Genomic DNA, 21,658 nt, shown 5'->3' with positions numbered 1-21,658 from the left:
GCACTTTTTATTTTACTTCGTGTAAAAAAACTCAGAAATACCTGTATACCAACATGACAAACATAATTTAGTTAACATAACTTACGGATTATTTGGTCTAATCTGTAGCACCGCCAAACGAAAGCAACCGAGAGTTGCCGAGAAATGGCCGATGAAGATTGTTATGAAAATTTCTTTTCCTTATTGTAAATTAAATACGCATCGGTAGCGATAGTTTTTAAGGTCTAGTTCTATTCCCATATGTAGATAATTGATTTGAACAGGTTTTTCTTATCATACGTGCGTCGTATTCGAGAAACGTGTCAAAAACTTTTTTAGAAAGGCGCCATCTCGCTTCTTCCCTCGTTTTTTATCCCGTTCTGGTTTTTCAATTTTATATATATGATGATAAGTACTTGCGTTATCACAGGTGAAAAACACATGACGTATAAAATCATTGTTCATCGTTTAAATAGTGTACAAAACGTGTATTTTATGTTAGTGCTATAAAACATAAAGTCTTGCATATTAATTTTTATTGCCTCATCGACTCACAAGGCAGACAACCTAGGTACTTATTCAATTTCAATAATATCCCAATATAAAATGCAAAAGCTGAGTATCTTAGTGGCGTTGACTTGTATTGTGACATGCGTTTTAGCTGCTGCAAGGTTATACCCATATGAACCGAAACCGCCTAAATATAGTGAGTCCATTGAGGTATATCTGGATTGGCCTTAAGGTCGGTTTTTCTAGGATAGCGGTTCCGTCATATAGCGGCCGTCTCCATACAAAATAATACGGCTAAATATGGATGTCGTAGTATTTGTATGGAGACGGCCGCTATATGACGGCACCGCTATCCTAGGAAACCAGAGCATTACGGGCAATAAGAATGATGCATGAATGGGGCCAGTACAGCGGTGTGACATCGCTACATCGCGTTTGGCTGATGAGTTCGCATCACGCGCGCGATTGGTCGTAATTAGTTGCGATAGACTGCACGATTGGCTCGAATTCGTAAGTGACACCGCTGAAGTAGCACTATTCTTAGTGCCCGTAAGACCCGTCCTAAGATATACGTTAATGGGTGAGTCTTGTTTTTTTACATGTATTTCACCTTTTTTTTACAGACTGCAATCAAATATAGATGGCTTACTTATAAAGGATGACTCACGTTAGACCGGGCCGTGGCCGGGCCGGAGCTTCCGAAACTTCGTTTTCTATGTGAAGCACCACGTGATCCTGATCACAGATCAGCCGTCAAAGAAAATGACATGTTTTTAGGACTAGCATGAGTCATTCCTAATACGTTACATTTTACGGCCCGATTCGAACTTTAAGATACGTCAAATATTACGACTAGATATGTCAGTGTCAAAAGTGACGTTTCTTCAAACAAAAACGTCACTTTTGACACTGACATATTTAATCGATATCGTATCTAGACATAATATTTGACGTACCTATCTTAAACTTCGAATCAGGCAGTCAATCAGCGTGACATGTTGTGAGCGTGATCCAGCGGTCGAGATTCTTCTAGATTAATTCGAGATTTACGGCCCGATTCGAACTTTAAGATACGTCAATAAATAGATCTAGAAACGATATGGATTAGATATGTCAGTGTCAAATGTGACGTTTCTTCAAATAAAAACGTCACTTTTGACACTGACACATCTAATCCATATCGTTTCTATAGATCTATTAATTGACGTACTTATCTTAAAGTTCGAATCGGGGAGTTAGTTCATTCGATCTGTTTTCATTCACATTCGTGCATTCGTTTGTGTTTCTATTTACTTATCTTCAACCAACAACGTCACTTTTGACAGATCAGTATCATATTGAAAACAGATGAAATAACTAAAACTCGGAGACTTCCGGCTCGAGCGCCATCTTAAGTCACGCGTCGTGATTAATACCTTTATTTTTTGCTCATTAATATTGCTTAAAGTGTAATATCGATAGCATATTATACAGTAAACTAATGTGATAGTGTGCAGTGAATGGAGAATTAATCTTGAAATACGTTTAACCACCATGCATTTTGGAGTAAACGGCCGGTAGTCCACGTGCTACTTGTAAAGTCCAGCTATCGCTTTACAAGAGCTAATAAAATCACCGTACACTGTCTTGTACTAACCGTACAATTTTAGTCGTCGTATTTAGCTCCTAATACCTTGATACTGGCGAAATTTAATAGTCCCACTCAAGCCATAATTTTAAAAGAATGAATGAACTAAAACTCGAATTGACCTGTTTATTGTTCTTATATGTTATTGGATTACATGTTTGCAGCTTGCCGCGTCGGGTGCTATTTAAGCGAGTTGGACCTAGTGTTACCGTACAAGAAGCCGTATTATCCAAAGGTTAAATGCGAGGTGTTCGATTGTCAACGAAACAATCTAACGTTTTGGTATTCGTGAGTATCGTCTCTTACAGACTGGTAAATATGTATTAATGAGCCAAAAATAAACTTGAGGTAGTGACATGTTCAGTCACCTGCAATACTATATTACAAAACGAAGGCCGCAAAAACATCTGACACGATCTTATATGTAGAGCCATAAGAGCGTGTCACATATTTTTGCGGCCTTCAAAGAGTAACATATTTGCAGGTGACTGTATGGTTTAGATATTAACTGAAATTAAGATTGCATTAAAATATTCATATAGTGCAATCAATCAATCAAATGCGATGGGAGCTGCATTAAAATTTACAAAAAAAAATACGCGATCTTAACATGTTTTTTTAAATTAAAAAACGCTTTTTTAAAATCAGTAACTATTACTTATGAAAGCAAAAGAACGTAAATAATCGTATATGATTCATAATTGTTACATGCCGTGACTTATTTTTCAAAAGTGTTTATCATTAAAAAGACACGTCAAGATTATTTACCTTTTTCTATGTAATGCTAAAAAAACGAACTATAGTAATATTACCTACCAGTTTTAGAAAGATAGTGGCAAAACTGGCAAGGTAAAACAGGTTACGATGTGCCAGTCTGTATCTTTAGGTATTTAAATATAAGTAAACAAACAATTTGTACATTTTCGGGTACCTAGTTATAACATTGATTGGTTAACCAACCATATACAAAACCATCTGGATCAGACACTGAACGACCCGACTTTAACCTACATTCTTTGATCATGTAATGTTTTCATCTACCCTCAATTGCCTTAAGGAGCCATTTGAGGGTAAATTTTGTTTACTTTTATTTAAATACCTAAAGATACAGAGATAGGTATAGTTGAATCATCGAGAGCGTGGAATTGCATATGTAGTAGTATCTAGACACGCGGTAGCGTGTCCAGCCAAGTTCAAAGAAAAAGGAACTGGCGACGCAGCAACCGTGTGTAATATTACACGAACCATTTCGAGCTACTTTTGACCCCTTCACAACTTGAAACTTACTTAACCTACACTAATGAAATTTGGCACATGTATTCAAGCCCCTTAGCTTGTCCAAAATACAAAATTTCATAAACGTAGCTCAAACAGTTACTGATAAATTAACGTTTAAAAACCGGCATTTCTGTGACTGACTGACATATAGATCATAAACCTAACCCACTTCCAGATGACCTAGAAACTTGAAATTTGGTATCAAGGTAGACTATTAGGTGTATATAGAGGGAAAAATCTGAAATGTGGAAATTATTGATATTTCGATGGAAAAAAAATTATTAATATTTATAGACCAAAAACCTAACCCAATTCTAGATCACTTAGAAACTTGATATTTGGCACCAAGGTAGACTATTAGGTGTATATAGAGGAAAAAATCTGAAAACTGGAAATTATTGATATTTCGAGGGAAAAAAAATAATTAATAGTTTTAGACCAAAAACCTAACCCACTTCTAGATCACTTAGAAACTTGATATTAGGCATCAAGGTAGACTATTAGGTGTATACCAACAAACCAAATTTTAGAAAAGTAGCCTATACGTAAAAACTAGCCAAGACAACTTCTTTATAATTTCAGGATTTTCTACACAACACAGAACTTGGCACCCATATAGATCTCAATTCTTTTGTCAGCGAGTCAACAACGACACATATTCTTAATATTGAACTTGGCTCTCATTTCACATTTATGTTTTTGTTGGGATTGTTTGTTTACAGGCATTCTATATTTGAATTTTCTATTTTCTTGTACTATCAGCATACAACCACTACAAATGCAATTCCATCTTCTCGATAATTCAACTATATATACCTTGTGAGTGGGATGGTATAGCAGGAAAACAAGGAAAATATATTTTAAATATGCGCAATAATATTATTCATAACTCGTGTTTGTGACTTTATTCATTAGGTACCTACCTAAATCGCACAGAAGCACGTGCATGTTGTGATCCAACGTCATGCTATTTAAATTGCAAATTAATTATTAGGTAGGTATACTCGTACCAAAACGGTTTTAGTCTTGGAATGAAATGAAAAACATTTATATAGTCACAAACACCTACCTTAAAAACGGATAAAAATGTTGCATTTTGATCCACATGTGAGGCAAAGTAATCTAATGCAAATCTGATAGGATTGACTTTTAAGTGATGATTAATGATAAATATTCAATAACGTTCATTTGAATTTGATTTGTACTGTTTTACAGTTAGGTAGCAGAATTTTGTGTTTTACTTGGGAGCAAAGTTTGCTTAAGAGCCAACGGGAGTGGTCATTTCTCCATAAAAACGTACTCCTCGTTTTCCTCCGTGGTTTTTGAAGCTAGAGCAATGATTTTTTCAACACAGATTAATATTGTCAATATCTGTGTCGGACCGTTTTGCTTTTTTTGATATTTTTGTTTTTTAAGGCGCTAGAGCCCTTCAAAAATGGCCAAAATGGCCTAATTGACTATGCCGCAATGAGAGGCGTGGCATTCAAAACTGATATCAATTAGCCAAAAAAGCAAAACAGTCCGACACAGGTAATTTCATAATCATTTAGATTTCCAAATTTGGTTACGATTGGTTAAGTTTTGGAGGAGGAAACAGAGGAGTACGAAACCTCGATTTTTGAGATTTTTACGCAGGATTTTTCGCCTTGTCCTTATCGCACTACTTTTAGGTGCCGCTTCCGTTAGCGAGACGGGTATATTTACCTAAAATATTTAAAACTCAGCTCCTGTTTCGTCTTAACGCCTCAATAATTTTGGAATCTATACCCTCCTGAATCGGTCTTTATTTTTGGATTCGGGCTGAGCTACGTTACGCTGCTGATGCCGGTGTGTTTTCACCTTTAGCATTGTAGTAACATATTTATTATTTATTTTTATATCGCAGGTGTGGCGTCATAGCAGTGTTGCCTGGTTGTCGCATAGTTGAAGACCGCTCTAAGCATTATCCTGACTGCTGCAGTAAAGCAATATGCGATACAACAACTACGCCGCCTTCAACTGCGGCAACCTGCGACGATTCTGCAACCACTGAAGCTACAGCAACCAATGAGCCATAAACCTAGAACTCATACTCCATCTAAGCAATGGTACCTACTCGTACTAATGTAAAACAAAACTAATCGACATTTATTAGAACTTTTCGTAGATGATAAGGTTTCCGCCTTAATACTTTCTTGTGTCTTTTTATTTCTGTCGACTGAGAGTGATACATACTTAATCGAAGCACAAACTTTGAAAAAACTAATCACCATAAGTAAGACCCGTGTACCTACATTGATTTTCCAGCACGGGACTTTAAAATTAGGTTTGCTTCAGTACCTATATACATATTATTTCCTTATTATTCAATCAATAGGACATGTTGGATTGTAAAAAAATTTAAAGTATGTAGTATCTAAACAATTATTAAACGATAAAACAAGAATATGAGTGTTTATTTGATATAATTATGCTCTTTTCAAGAGCTATCCTGATTAGAGATGCAACGGATAGTTGTTTGAATATTCGGTATCCGACCGCCGAATATTCGGCCGGCGGAACTATACCTACCTTTATTTCGGTTTTTCAGGTATGCATACGGTGCAGGTTTGACCTGTTTCCTAGTGAACGTTCGCCCGTACTCATTTCTAGGTTCGCAATGAGTGCGAGTGCAAGTCAGTTGAATGTTCAAATTGTTTTAAAATAATAAACGAGTACGATTATGACCGTGACTGTTTCTTAAATCCAAATCGTTTACTCCGAAATCAAGCTATGTTACTACCTGGTATCCGGCCGGATAGTAGGTCACTATCCGGTATCCGACCGGATAGTAGGTCACTATCCGCTATATGGCCGGATATTAAAGTAGTTATTCTGCTCATATTTATTTTGTCAGAAGACAATTTCAACAAAATTTCCACTAACAGAAAATGAACTAGATACAGATAAGGGAAAAAAAAGGTGAAATGGAATTTATTCAACCAGCAAATAATATATTCTCCCTATAGTATAATTATGGTTTTAGGATTCGTATTTTATTACAGGCAATTTAAATTTCTTATGTTCAAATGGTTCTGCCACTAGATTCTTAGGTTCTAGTTTTCCCAGTGTTTTAGGCACTTTCGGTGTTTTCGGACGTTTTGGACCTTCCGGAGTCTTTGGGCTTTCAGGTGCCTTCGGTTTCTGAGGTGCCTTTGGAGTTTCGGGCGAGTTCGGCAGTGTAGGACCCTTAGAGGGTGGTTTCTCAGTGACAGTTACGCATGTTGCTTCGGTAGATGTCGGTGTAGTTGGTGGTTCTGTAGTCGGTTGCTCAGTAGTCGTAGTCGGGTCGCACACAAGTGTTCCGCAACATTTAGGGTAGTCAAGGGAGTAGTCATACTCTAGATGACAATTGTTTGGATAGGCTAGTACACCACATCTGTAAATTGATTTTTTTTAGTTATTCTATCAATCAATCAATATACAGGTGTCCCATAAGTGACACGTCACAGTGACACTGGAGGTAGACCAGGCCAAGAGGACCCAAACCAACTTAACATAACCCCAGTAAAAGTGGCACGGTTTTCGAGTTATTGCCAAATTAAGGTTTTTCATGAATTTTGACCGTTTTTAACATTGTTAGTGCCAGTGTGCACACGGAAAGGTCTCGAAGTAATTTTTTTTTATGTGTACGGCATCATGAATAGTTAATTTTTTTTTTTTGAAGGAAATTGTTATTATATATTGTTATTGGATACAATAATACATTATAAATTCGCTATCCTAAATATTATCTGCTAATAATAACTTATTTAAAATATTGGTACTTTGGAACATGCAACGACAACCAATGTTGTTTAAAAGGGTTATGTAGTTCTCTCTCCTATTGCCGCTAAGAATATTTGTGGTATTATCTATGAAAAGGGACCTTATTGTCGATGGCGCTTACGACACTAACATCGATGAGCACAAAACGTAGTAGTTTAAAATTGGGGATTCTGGCCCATTTTAGTTATTTTGATTTCCAATTTAGCAATTAAGTTTCTTTGATTACTGGAACATTCAATGTTGCTGTCTATCCAATGCGGAGGTCAATTTATGTTATGTGACGCTGATGAACTTATCAGTCATCGGGTTTAAAGGTCCCTTTGTAGTTTTTTATAAATAACTCGTAAACGGTGACCTGTAGCAAAAATGTTCTGATACATAAGTAATCTGCGTAAAATTGTCTACATTAAATATTCTATACACTTTTTCGCTAGGATCAGTATTTAAAAAAATATTTAAGGTAAAAAGTTAAATATGATCAATTGTTAATATTTTTTGTAAATAACTCGTAAACGGTGGCCTGTACCAAAAAATGTTCTGATACATAAGTAATCTACTTAAAATCTACTCACACCAGAGGATGCTGAAGACCGGACGCTTAGCTAAAACGCTAGGTTGAAGGAGAAGAAGATTGATCCTAGCGAAAAAGTGTATAGAATATTTAAGGCGCTCTTATACTCGAGTTTTACGTTTTCAAGGGGGTGAAGCAGACGAGTGGTAGAACGGGCAGGCGGGCGCCCCGCGCGGCGCACCGCACCATTCCTGCGCAGCACGTCTACGTCCTTATTCTGACGACATCGGTATTCTGAATCGTCAGTTCCGGGATTTTTAGTTCGGCAATTAATATTGAAAAATATTTATTAGTAAATTCGAATTTTGATGAGTACTTAATGAAATTAAAAACCGGACAAGCGCGAGTCGGACTCGCCCACTGAGCCCACCGAGGGTTCCGTACTTTTTAGTATTTGTTGTTATAGCGGCAACAGAAATACATCATCTGTGAAAATTTCAACTGTCTAGCTATCACGGTTCGTGAGATACAGCCTGCTGACAGACGGACGGACGAACGGACGGACAGCGGAGTCTTACTAATAGGGTTCCGTTTTACCCTTTGGGTAGGGAACCCTAAAAATGGTAGGTAAGACGGTGAGGTCGGTGAGTGTACCTAAATAATTATTAATTATATGTATACAATATGACTGTATACTTGACTGATCATGTTTTTGTAAAAATCGATTTCGACTGGCAAAACATATTATTTTTTGGCAACCGGGTTTTTTAACGTAATTAGACCCCGCTGAATCCGAAATTGCCGGTTGATTGATCGAATTCTTGACTGGAAGAGAGATAGTTGATATTAAAGGTCCCTTTTTTTTTTAGTTTTTCGTAAATAACTCTTAAACGGTGGCGCATAGCAAAAATTTTCTTAAACATAAGTAATCTGCATAAAATTGCCTACAAGAAAGATTCCGTACAATTTTTCGCTAGGATCAATATTCAAAGAGACAGTGTCTATTCGGTATTCGTGCGATTTAGACGTGCACTTAGCGATAACATTGAGCGCAGGTAGCCGAGCTCGGGTTGTTTACGCAAATCGTGAGAAATAGATAACGCGGTTAGCTCATTAGTGAATTAGCCGGTACATCGGGCTAAAATGAACCTTGTGGATAATGGCTGAAACGTTTAATTTTGATGGTGACGGGGAGGGCAGTGATGTAAATATGCAATACGAGTTAAACGTAGACCACACACAATTTTTGAGCGTAGCAGGTGAGAATAATATGAACTTAGCCAGTGATAATAATAACATTAACACAAATAGTAACAATATACAGCGCGATGAACAATCAAGATTGCCCAAGAGAATTCGTGATGATGATGACGAGAATGGACAATGGCATGAGGTGGAAAGGAGACGCAAAAAATTAAATACGAGAACCTTGAACTTAGACCCTCCGTCGCAACGCGCAGCTACACCTAACCAAGTGGCAACTTCATGCAAAAATGCATTCCCGAAACAATTTGCTTTGGCCAAGTTATTGAAGCAACATGGAATCACGGGTATATTAAAAGTCAAATACGTCAATCCATACAAACTTTTGATAAATTTTGAGAATGATGAAAGCGCCATGAATTTCATCAATAACACGGAATTGACAAAATTGGAATGGAAAAGACAAAATACAGCAGAAGTTGGATTATCTTTTGGTATTATAAGTGACATTGAGACAGACCTTTCTGAAGAAGATCTACTAAAGGATATTGAAAGCGAAGTAGACATAGCCTCTATCAAGCGTCTTAACCGACTAAGCCCTGATGGTTGGACAGCGAGCGAGAGCGTCAGGATTGGGTTTAAGGGGTCGAGGCTCCCGCCTCACGTGTTTCTGTGCGGTTTAAGAATTAAAGTGAGACCATACATTTTTCCGGTCACACAATGCTCGCGCTGCTGGAGATTCGGCCATACAGCAAAAATGTGCCCCGCCAACAAACCAATTTGTCCAAAATGTGGTGAGAGACATGCGAATTGTGAGACACAACAGTTCACGTGTGCCAACTGTAGAGGTGAGCACTTAGCAATGTCCAAGAAATGTCCTACATATCTCAAAGAGAAAAGAATCAGAGAACTTATAAGAGAATTCAACTGTACATACCAAAAAGCGCTTGATATATTTGTACCACCTTCTCCAACAGTACCGGAGACGAACGTTGCGACAATTCAACAGACAGTGAATGTTCATGACACTCCGGATGACGTCACGGAATCCCAGCCAACATACAGGGATATTTCTCGTAAAGTTCCGGAAACGAACAAACAAAGCAAGGTACCTTCTGGGACACAGAGACAATCGAAAATGAATGTTAATCGACCACAAACGAACGCTCATCCGGAATCAAGTACAAGCGCCACGCGTAAGCAAACAGCCCCAGATAACGTAGGAGCAGATATGTCACAGGAACGTCGAGAGAACTCGTACCAAGAGAATGTAAGTGAACGAAGCGAGGAAGAAATTCAGTGCCTGTCAGAATTGCTCGAGCGTTTAAAAGACCTTTTATTTGTCAGAAGTCTTAGCTTGCAGGAGAAGATATACACTGGTTACAAAATGGTAAAAAGTTGGTTATTATCGTGTATAGTTAAAATATTGTCTGAATTACATTTGCTGAAAAATGTTTTCGGGTCCGGCAATGGGTAAAGGTCCGAAAAAAGTATGTATTAATTTAAATATTTGTCAGTGGAATGCACGTAGCATTAAGCCTAAACTTAGAGAATTTGAGAATTTATTGTTACAGGAGAAAGTTCATATTGTGGCACTAAGCGAGACATGGTTGGAGCCCGATAGCGATTTTAGGGTCAAAAATTATAATGTGTTCCGTAAAGACCGAGATTCCGCATACGGCGGGGTTGCGATTCTGACTCATAAGTCTCTTCGGGCGCAAACACATGTCCTACCTTTATGCATGTGGCGAGTAAAGATGCGCGCGCACTCGCGCATGCCTGTACCTCGCTCTATGTCATCGTCTCGGCACGTCAATAAGAAATGTCGATCTATTTTGCTTAGCCGTTGAATTTAATATTGTAAATACTGTTGTGCATTATTTGAACGTATGAGTGTTGTGCTCCGAAATATAACATTAGGTGTTCACATCAAAGACTTTCATTTCGTCTGTTACGAAGATCATAATCGGGCACTGACATTCCACACTGGTGACCCCGACGAACACGAAGCAAAGAAAATAAAACCTCGCGGAAAATGCCCGACGACACAACGAAAGCACCGCCCCAAGGCAACGTGCCCGAGCAAGCTGCAGCATTTGGAGAGCCGGTCCCTACTACACCCGCTCCCGAAGTATATCGCGTAAGCGTCAAAGTTCCACCTTTTTGGCCGGAGGAGCCCGAGATATGGTTTGCTCAGATTGAAGGGCAATTTAGCCTGTCGAATATTACGGCAGACCAGACTAAATTCAACTATGTGATCAGTCATCTAGATCAACAACACTGCAAAGACGTTAAAGATTTGATTGTTTCACCACCTGCCGAAAATAAATATAAAAAACTGAAAGAAGAGCTAATCAAACGACTCTCCGCCTCGAAAGATAAGAAGGTGAAACAACTGCTGATGCATGAGGAACTTGGAGACCGCAAACCATCGCAGTTCCTCAGGCACCTCAGAGGCCTAGGCGGGCCAACGCTGTCTGAAGACCTGCTGCTGTCAATCTGGAGGTCACGCCTGCCCAACAACATTCAAACGGTTATCGCTGTGCAACCTGACGCCTCCCTCGACGTATTAGCAGACTTAGCGGACAAAGTCCAAGACATCGCACCTTCAACTCCACAAGTTGCGTCAACGTCATCAGAATTTCCCGGCTCTTCCCTAGGTGAACTAAAAACCGAAATCGCAGAACTAAGGAAACAAATGGAAAGCTTGAAAACCAACTTAAATAGATCTCGCTCACCGTATCGTTCCGGGTCAACACGCCGTCAACGCAGCAAGTCCGTCAAGCGTTCATCATCTAACTATCAAAGATTTCCCGTATGTTGGTATCACGCCAAGTTCGGGAAAAATGCAACAAGGTGTGATAAGCCATGTGATTTTCCGTCGGAAAACTTGCCGGGCAGTCAGTGATGGCGACGGACGATTGCCACGGCACTTCAGGTCGCCTGTTTGTAACTGAGCGCAATACCAAGATGCAGTTTCTCATTGACACGGGCAGTGATCTCTGCGTCTTCCCGCACACATTACTTAAACAGCGCCGCTCTAAAACAAATTACCAGCTGTCAGCCGCTAACAATTCACCCATTGACACCTTCGGCTACGCGCACCTAATTCTAGACCTGGGCCTACGCCGCGAATACCCCTGGCGTTTTATCGTTGCCGATGTTAGTAAAGCGATTATCGGAGCTGACTTTCTAGGACACTACAACCTTATGGTTAGCATCCGACAAAAACGATTAATCGATGCTACCACTACAATTTTCGCAACAGGCACAGTCGCACCCTCGTCAGACAAGATATTTTCAGTTAAAATAATGACTGGCGATTCAAAATGGCACAGCTTGTTAAAAGAGTATCCCGAGATAACCCATCCCGCTGGTATCCAAAGTCAAGCCAAACATAACACTGTCCATTATATCAAGACCATTCCTGGACCACCTGTCTCATCGTCTCCACGACGCCTTGCCCCAGACAAATTGTTAATTGCCAAAAAAGAGTTCGAAGCAATGCTTAAAGACGGAACAGCTAGGCCGTCAAAAAGTCCATGGGCATCACCTCTACATCTAGCTCCAAAAAAGGATAATGGCTGGCGCCCCTGTGGGGATTACCGTATGTTGAATGCGCGGACCATACCCGATAAATACCCAATACGTCATATTCATGACTTTGCTCAGGGCATATCAGGCTGTACCGTTTTCTCTAAACTAGACCTCGTTAAGGCATATAATCAAATCCCTGTCAGTGAAGAGGATATCCCAAAGACCGCCATAACGACCCCGTTCGGACTGTTTGAATTCCCCTACATGACGTTTGGATTACGCAACGCCGGACAGACTTTCCAACGTTTTGTGGACGAGATGACGAGGGGTCTGGATTTCTGTTATACCTATCTCGACGACTTCTTGATATTTTCTAAAAACATCGAAGAACACGAGGCACACCTTCGTTCTGTTTTCGCCAGGCTTAAAGAATACGGAATGATAATAAATACGGCTAAATGCACATTCGCAGTTCCAGAAATCACCTTTCTGGGATATTCCATCTCAGCTAACGGAACCAAGCCACTGGATACGAAGGTAGAAGCGATTAAGAACTTCCCAGCCCCCAAGACCATTAAGGAGCTCAGAAGGTTCTTAGGAATGCTCAATTTCTACCGACGATTCATTCCTAGCGCCGCGCGAATTCAAGCTCCCTTAAATGCTTTGCTCGGAGGTCCTGTTAAAAACTCGCAGCCTGTTGATATATCAAGTAGCAAACTGGAAGCATTCAACAAGTGTAAGGAGGCGCTTTGCAACGCCGCCATGCTAGCCCATCCAGTCTGCCAAGCAAAACTTGCACTTGTCTGTGACGCATCTGACACCGCCTTAGGCGCGGTTTTACAACAACAGCAACATGGTTTATGGCAACCTTTAGCCTTCTTTTCTAAAAAGCTCAGCCCTGCTCAACAAAAATACTCGCCATATGACAGGGAACTCCTTGCAGTGTATGAAGCTGTTAAATACTTTCGTTATATGGTCGAGGCTAGAGATTTCACAATTTACACCGATCACAAGCCGCTAAGCTTCGCATTCCACAATAGAAAAGAAAACTGCTCGCCCCGACAGTTCCGACATTTAGATTATGTGTCTCAATTTACCACTGATATCCGCCACATTGCTGGCCAAGACAATGTAGTGGCAGATACCCTATCGCGCATAGAAGAAATTCATGCACCAATTGATTTTACGCAGCTAGCTAAAGCTCAACATGAAGATCTAGAGATTAAACAACTTCTCAATAATAGCACATCGCTTCGACTAACAAAAGTGATGCTTCCTGGCTCCAATACTGAAGTGTACTGTGACATCAGTACATCGAAGTCTAGACCCTTCGTTACGCAAGCGATGCGAAAACAAGTTTTCGACAGACTGCATATGTTGAGTCATCCCGGGGCAAACGCATCAGCGCAACTAGTCGCAACACGCTACGTGTGGCCAGGGATTCGAAAAGATTGTCGTGATTGGGCACGCGCCTGTATTCCTTGCCAACGCGTGAAGATAACGAGGCACGTGACAGCACCTCTAAGCACTTTCGAACTGCCACGCGCAAGATTCGCGCACATCCATATAGATCTTATAGGACCTCTTCCTCCATCCAATGAGTTCCGCTATTGCCTAACTGCCGTGGACCGATTCTCAAGATGGCCTGAAGCGATACCAATCGTCGACGCAACGGCTGAAACGGTCGCGAAAGCTCTATTGTCTGGATGGATAGCAAGATTTGGATGCCCTTTATCAATCGTCACAGATCGCGGACGACAATTCGAATCAAACTTATTTCAACACCTTGCTAAAATATCAGGATTCCATCACAAAAAGACGACAGCATATCACCCAGCCTGTAACGGTCTTGTGGAACGCTTCCACAGGCAACTTAAAGCCGCTATCACCTGCCACTCATCGGAGAACTGGACTGAGTCACTTCCTTTAGTCCTGCTAGGGATCAGGAGTGCTTTTAAAGAAGACCTGCAGACTTCTTCAGCTGAGATCGTTTATGGAGAGAGTCTGAGACTACCTGGCGAATTCTTTCATTCAAGCTCAACCTGTACGACTGACGTAACGGACTATATAGCTCGTCTTCGGTCGCTTACTGAGAAGCTTCAGCCAAAGCCAGCATCGAGACACAGTCACCCATCAATCTTTGTTTTTAAGGACCTAGCCACTGCCAGTCACGTGTTCCTAAGAGAAGACGCTCTGCGCGGTGCTCTGCAACCAGCATACACCGGCCCACACTTGGTGCTGGAAAGAACTGAAAAGGTATTTAAACTGTCCATTAAGGGGAAACCCGTCACGGTGTCGATTGATCGTCTCAAGCCGGCTTATACAGTAGAAGACAGCACCTGTGCTAGAGAACATACTCCCCAAGAGAGTATTAACCCCGAAAGAAGAAAAATCATCACTACACGTTCAGGTCGTATGGTGAGATTTCCTGATTATTCTCGCCCGTAGTGACGGTCTCTGGAGGGGAGCCATGTGGCGAGTAAAGATGCGCGCGCACTCGCGCATGCCTGTACCTCGCTCTATGTCATCGTCTCGGCACGTCAATAAGAAATGTCGATCTATTTTGCTTAGCCGTTGAATTTAATATTGTAAATACTGTTGTGCATTATTTGAACGTATGAGTGTTGTGCTCCGAAATATAACATTAGGTGTTCACATCAAAGACTTTCATTTCGTCTGTTACGAAGATCATAATCGGGCACTGACATTCCACATGCACAAATCCCGGTATCGAGTGTGTCTGTGTTAGATTAGCAAATTGTGGCTATTTAGAAAATGTAATCTCTGTTTACTGCCCTTCCGATGTGAATACCACACAAAACGATTGGGACTACTTGTTTACATGTTTTAACAGGAAAACCGTTATCCTCGGAGACTTTAACGGTCATCACTCCAGTTGGTTCTATAAGATAGATAGTAGAGGTTCACAGATACATAAATCGTTGCTAGAAAATGATTTTGCATTTTTAAATACAGGCGAATATACACGGTTTCAGTTAGTCGATGGTGACATGAGGCTCTCATCTCCCGACTTATCTCTTGCTTCAATAGACATAGCTGCAAAATTCTTTTGGTCTGTAATGAAAGAATCCTTAGGCAGTGACCATCAACTAATTAAGATACATACGTCTTTTACTACGAAATTAGATTTATCAAAAAAAAGAAACTTTAAAAAAGCAGACTGGGTATCTTACGCAGCCGAGGTGGACAAAATATTGTCAAACACAGTAATCCCTAATGACCCACAAAATGCATACGACTGTTTTATAGGATGTTTGTACGAGGCTGCCGAAAAACATATCCCGGTTATTAAAATATGCCACAATCCTGAAAACAAATTTTCACCTAAACCTTACTGGAGCCCCGAACTATCCAAAGTAGTGGCAGAACGTAGGCTAGCCTTAGCTAAGTTTAGACGAAATCCCACCCCTGATAACCTTTCCTCATTACAAGAAAAGATTAGTGAGTCTCAAAAATTAATCCGTAAAGCGCAAAATGATTCATGGCGTAACTTTTGTAACAATTTAAATGAAACTACATCAGCTGGTGCGGTATGGCGGCAAATGAGGTGGCTTAAAGGATATCGCCGAGGCACAATATAGACGCTAATATGGCGTACAATCTCCTACAGAGTTTGGCACCTGACCACGTCTCTCCGCCTAAACCAACTTTTGAGTCTCAAAACAATAAGCTAGAAGTAAATATCATGGTTTTAGAAATGGAAAAGTGTATAAAATCTAAAGATACGGCCCCTGGATGCGATGAAGTTTCCTATTCTATGATAAGGAACCTACCAAGTAGCGGTAAAACCTTTTTAGCAAAGCTTTATAATATATTGTTAAATACTGGTTATGTCCCTACTCAATGGCGCGAAATTAACATAGTTGCTATCCCAAAACCAGGAAGGGATCCGCAGTCAATATCTTCCTATCGTCCAATAGCTATGTTGTCGTGTATTGCTAAAATATTTCATTCCATATTACAAAGGCGGTTAGAATGGTTTTTTGAAGCGCATGGGTTTTTCTCGGATAATGCAGTTGGCTTTAGACGATGTCGATCATGCCTAGATAATTTAAGTCAGCTTATCTCTAAAATACACAAAGGCTTCCTAAATAATGAACCCACCATAGGATGCTTTATTGATATTAACAACGCTTACAACAATGTAGACATTGCTAGACTTATGGATATTTTGGACCGATCAGGAGTAGGCAAGAAGATATGTATTTATTTGTGGGAGTACCTTAGCGAGCGAAACCTTCAAATTAAGACTGATGACACCGAAATTTGTCGTCATACAGGCCGTGGACTTGCCCAGGGTGATCCTTTGTCTCCGTTATTATTTAACGTCGCGACGATGGATGTGTGTAATCGTGTTAGTGAAGTCAACATTTCTCAGTATGCCGACGATTTTGTCCTATATTGTACCCATAAGAATATTCATACTGCGGCGGCAAGATTACAGGCATCTTTAAACACGGTTGTACGGTTAGTCGGCGATAAGGGCTTGGAGATTTCGTCAGAGAAAAGTAAAGTCTGTATTTTCCAAAAGGGATACAAAAGGTTAAAGGTCAAACTTACGGTAAATAATAACAGGTTACAAACAGCTGACAACGTGAAATACTTAGGTCTTTGGTTGGATAGGTCACTAAGATGGGGGAAACACATTAATGAAATCACCGATAAAACATCAAAGTTTTTAAACATTTTGAAAGTTTTGGCTGGATCTGGTTGGGGAGTACACCCAAAACATCTAAGACGTATTTATATGGCAGTGGTTAGAAGCCGATTAGATTATGGTAGTTTTTTGTTTGACGATGGTGCAAACTGCCATACTAATAAATTAGATAGAATTCAAAATCAAGCTATGAGGGTTATCGGTGGATTCATTAAAACAACGCCTATACATGTCATGCAAAGTGAGCTGACCTTGCAGCCGCTAAAGGTAAGAAGGCAATATTTAGGTGGAAAATTTTGGTTCAAAAGTAAATCGCTTAAATTTAACAGTGCTATGATATCCTTGTTGGATGACTTACGTGAAAAGACTTCTTGCTGGAAGAGGAAAAAAGAACCGCTATTGTGGATAGTGCATAGAACATTTGAGAACATCCCGGTGCATTGTAGTGAAAAATTAGAAATGTTTTCATTTGATTGGTGGGTAAATTACGTGAACGTTGCAAACATTTGCTTTAATATTGATATCGCATCCAGGCCGAAAAAACAATACAGAGTTCTTAGTCTAAGGAATTTGTGTCACGAGTTTCTCAATAACAAATATTCTGGGTTTTACGAAATATACACTGATGGATCCAAAGATGAGAGGGGATCAGGGGCAGCTTTTTTTGATAGGCAGTTAAATAGAGGAATGTGTTTCAAAATTGAGGGAGAAGTATCTATTATGTCAGTTGAGTTGCAGGCTATTGTGGAGGCCTTGGCCTATTTGGAATCGATTGAGGCAGAAAATATAGTAATATTTACTGATTCAAAAAGTGCCTTACAACATATAGCTCGATGTACCTCGATATGTCGAGGAACACCGACAGCTTATTTAATTTTAGACCTCATGCGAAAGCATAAGTCCAAAAATAAAAACGTTATGCTTCAATGGATTCCATCACACATAGGCATCGACGGTAACGAAGCTGCAGACAAACTGGCGAGAGAAGCATCCTTGCGTTGTCATTAATGTGGTGCCTTTTTATACCGAAGTACTAAGTCAAGTCAGAAAGCACTGTGCCAACCTTTGGAAGGAGTTTTTCGATAAAAGATCTCAAGAGAAGGGTATATGGTACCGACCTATACAGCCTGAACCGTTACAGTCTCCGTGGATAACGCAGTGCTCGCTTACACGACAAGACCTTGTGATAGCGATGAGGCTCCGCTCTGGACACGTTCCTTCTAATAAATTTAAGTTCTTGATGGGGAAAACTGATAACCCTAATTGTGCCGATTGTGGAGTCGTAGAGGACGTGTATCAAATTTTGATGGAATGTGTACGAGGGGAGCCTCTTCGTGCAAATTTTAACACTGGATTATGCAATGTCGTGCTGGCTAATCCTGAATCAGAGCAGGCAAAATTACTGTATAAGACTTATAAATTGTGTATTAACTAAGTATAATAATAATTATCTCATACCTAATGCTACTGTATTTTTGTGAACGTATGGAGCGCCATAATCGCTCAGCGACTAAGCTCCTAAAATTATGAATAAAAAAAAAAATATATTCAAAGAGATATTAAGGCGGGAAAGTTAATTATAATCACTTTTTGAAGGTCTCTTTTTTTAGTTTTTCGTAAATAACTCGTAAACGGTGGCCAATATAAAAAAAATTGTTAAACGTTAATAATCGACACAACATTTTCAATAAAAAAAGATTTAGTACATTTTTAGCAGGGATCAATATTTAAAAAGATAATAAAGAGGGAAAGTTAATTATAATAAATTCTAGGGTTCCTTGTTTTTATTTTTTCGTTAATAATTTGAAAAGTATGACTCATAGCAAAAACAAATTTTACACAAATAATAAACATAAAATTTCCTACAAGAAACATGTAGAACACTTTTCGCTAGGATCAATATTTAAAAAGACAAAGCATCCGGTAAGTCAATTATAATCAATTTTAAAGTCCCTTTTTAGTTTTTTGTAAATAACTCGTAAACGGTGTCCCATAGCACAATAGGTTTTTATGAATAAATAATCTCCATAAAATTTTCTGCAAAAAACATCTGAACACTTTTCTCTAGGATCAATATTTAAAACGATATTAAAGGAAGAAAGTTAATCACAATCAGTTCACAGGTCGCTTTTTTTTCGTAAATAACTCGTAAACGGTTGCAACGGGGGCAGTTGCAAAAAATATTATACATAAATATTGAACATAAAATTGTCCACAAAAAAGGGTTGGTGCACTTTTTCGCTACGATCAATATTTAATGAGGTATTAAAGGGGGTAAGTTAATTATAATCAATTTCCAGGTCCCTATTTTAAGTTTTTCGTAAATGACTCGTAAACGGTGGCCCATAGCAAAATAGGTTCTTAATGTTAACTAACCCCCCTTGGCTAAAAAGTGGCCTCCATGTTTAAAATTCATTTGTTTACGTAAGATGTCCGTCTTTGGGTCACGAATTTACATGTGTGTACCAAATTTCAACTTAATTGGTCCAGTACTTTTGAAGAAAATGGGCTGTGACAGACGGACAGACAGACAGACAGTCGCACGAGTGATCCTATAAGGGTTCCGTTTTTTCCTTTTGAGGTACGGGACCCTAAAAACTAAAAAAAGTGACATGTGAATTGATTGTAATGAACTTTCTTCCTTTAATATCGTTTTAAATATTGATCCTAGAGAAAAGTGTTCAGATGTTTTTTGCAGGAAATTTTATGTAGATTATTTACTCGTAAAACCTATTTTGCTATGGGACACCGTTTACGAGTTATTTACAAAAAACTAAAAAGGGACTTTAAAATTGTTTGTAATTAACTTACCGGCTGCTTTGTCTTTTTAAATATTGATCCTAGCGAAAAGTGTTCTACATGTTTCTTGTAGGAAATTTTATGTTTATTATTTATGTGTGATCAACAGGGTAAAGACCGGTAGTGATCACCGAATCGTAAGAGGCACACTGAATATCAATATTAAACTTGAAAGGTCCAGCCTGATGAAGTCTACGCTCCGACCTACTCGAGCCCATGTTCAAAACCCCGAAAGCTTTCAACTCGAGCTCTCTAACCGCTTTGCTTGCCTAGAGAACTTAGCTTCAGTGGACGAAATCAACGACGGGCTAGTGGAAACTGTCCACACAGTAGGGTCTAAGTTTTTTAGACCCCGCCGTAAAGATAGACCTCAGAAATTGACCGAGCAAACCTTAAACCTCATGGCTGAACGACGCTCGCTACAGTTGCAGTCTCCCGATGACGCGGAGTCATATAGGCAGCTCAATAGACGTATATCTAAGTCCTTGCGACATGATCTGCGTCTCTTTAATACTAACCGTATTAAAGAGACTATTGAGCGAAACCAAGGCTCCAAAGTGTTCGCAAAGGACAAAGCAACGCAAGCAAAGCAAGGGTCTATTGGGCAAAGCCAGCTGACAAAGCTGAAACGGGAAGATGGCAGCATAGCGTCGAGCAAAGCGGAGGTTTTAGGTGAGATCGAGAGGTTCTATGGACACTTCGATCGCAAAGCCCGTTGACAGCTTGGTAGGAGATCCAAGAGCCAAGCTGTCCCGACATTATACCGAAGATATCCCGGACATCAGTCTGTACGAGATTAGGATGGCCCTGAAGCAGCTTAAGAACAACAAGGCGCCGGGCAAAGACGAAATCACTTCAGAGCTTCTGAGAGCGGGTGGAACACCGGTACTTAAAGTCCTCCAGAAGCTCTTTAATTCCGCCTTGTCCGAGGGCATAACACCTGAAACATGGAATAGAGGCGAGGTGGTGCTGTTCTTCAAAAAAGGTGATAACAACCTATTGAAGAACTACAGACCCATCACGCTTCTGAGCCATGTCTATAAGCTGTTTTCAAGGGTCATCACGAACCGTCTCGAACACAGACTTGATGACTTCCAGCCTCCCGAACAAGCCGGTTTCCGAAAAGGCTATAGTACCATAGACCACATCCATACGCTGCGGCAAGTTATACAGAAGACCGAAGAGTATAACTTGCCATTATGCTTAGCGTTTGTGGACTATGAGAAAGCCTTCGATTCGGTGGAAACATGGGCGGTGCTTGAGTCTCTTCAGCGATGCCATATTGACTATCGGTACATCGAAGTGTTGAAGTGTTTGTATAATAACGCCACCATGTCGGTCCGAGTACAGGAGCAGAGCACGAGGGCGATTCCATTGCAAAGAGGCGTAAGGCAGGGAGACGTTATCTCTCCGAAACTGTTTACTGCCGTAATGGAAGACGCCTTCAAGCTCCTGGAATGGGAAGGACTTGGCATCAACATCAACGGCGAATACATCACTCACCTTCGGTTTGCCGACGATATCGTAGTCATGGCAAAGTCGATGGAGGAACTCAGCATGATGCTCGATGACCTCAACCGAGTTTCACAACGGGTGGGCTTGAAAATGAACATGGACAAGACGAAACTTATGTCAAATGCCAATGTTGTGCCCATCCCAGTCTCTGTTGGGAACTCGGTACTCGAAGTTGTTGACTCGTACATCTACCTAGGACAAGTAGTCCAATTAGGTAGGTCCAACTTCGAGAAAG

General features: G+C 40.0%; 2 protein-coding genes across 2 annotated transcripts; both read left to right on the top strand.

Annotated features, from left to right (window-relative positions):
* Positions 1-8,850: 8,850 nt before the first annotated feature.
* LOC134797005 (uncharacterized) lies at positions 8,851-10,518 on the top strand. Its single transcript, XM_063769201.1, has 2 exons — positions 8,851-10,273; positions 10,469-10,518. The coding sequence occupies exons 1-2, from the start codon at positions 8,851-8,853 to the stop codon at positions 10,516-10,518; spliced, it is 1,473 nt and encodes a 490-aa protein (XP_063625271.1).
* Positions 10,519-10,929: 411 nt separating this feature from the next.
* Positions 10,930-11,802, top strand: LOC134797004 (uncharacterized). Its single transcript, XM_063769200.1, has one exon. The coding sequence runs from the start codon at positions 10,930-10,932 to the stop codon at positions 11,800-11,802; it is 873 nt and encodes a 290-aa protein (XP_063625270.1).
* The last annotated feature ends 9,856 nt before the right edge of the window (positions 11,803-21,658 follow it).

The sequence above is a fragment of the Cydia splendana genome, chromosome 14, assembly GCF_910591565.1.
Source record: "Cydia splendana chromosome 14, ilCydSple1.2, whole genome shotgun sequence".
Lineage (NCBI taxonomy): Eukaryota > Metazoa > Arthropoda > Insecta > Lepidoptera > Tortricidae > Cydia > Cydia splendana.
Note: the sequence above shows the minus strand (reverse complement) of the source record. Positions and strands in the feature narration are given on the sequence as shown.

Bases quoted from the DNA above. Each gene is read 5' to 3' on its own strand.
- LOC134797005 (XM_063769201.1), top strand. From the start codon at position 8,851: ATGGCTGAAACGTTTAATTTTGATGGTGACGGGGAGGGCAGTGATGTA. The intron at 10,274-10,468 runs GTTACAAAATGG...TTATTGTTACAG, and splicing joins GCAGGAGAAGATATACACTG to GAGAAAGTTCATATTGTGGC.
- LOC134797004 (XM_063769200.1), top strand. From the start codon at position 10,930: ATGCCCGACGACACAACGAAAGCACCGCCCCAAGGCAACGTGCCCGAG.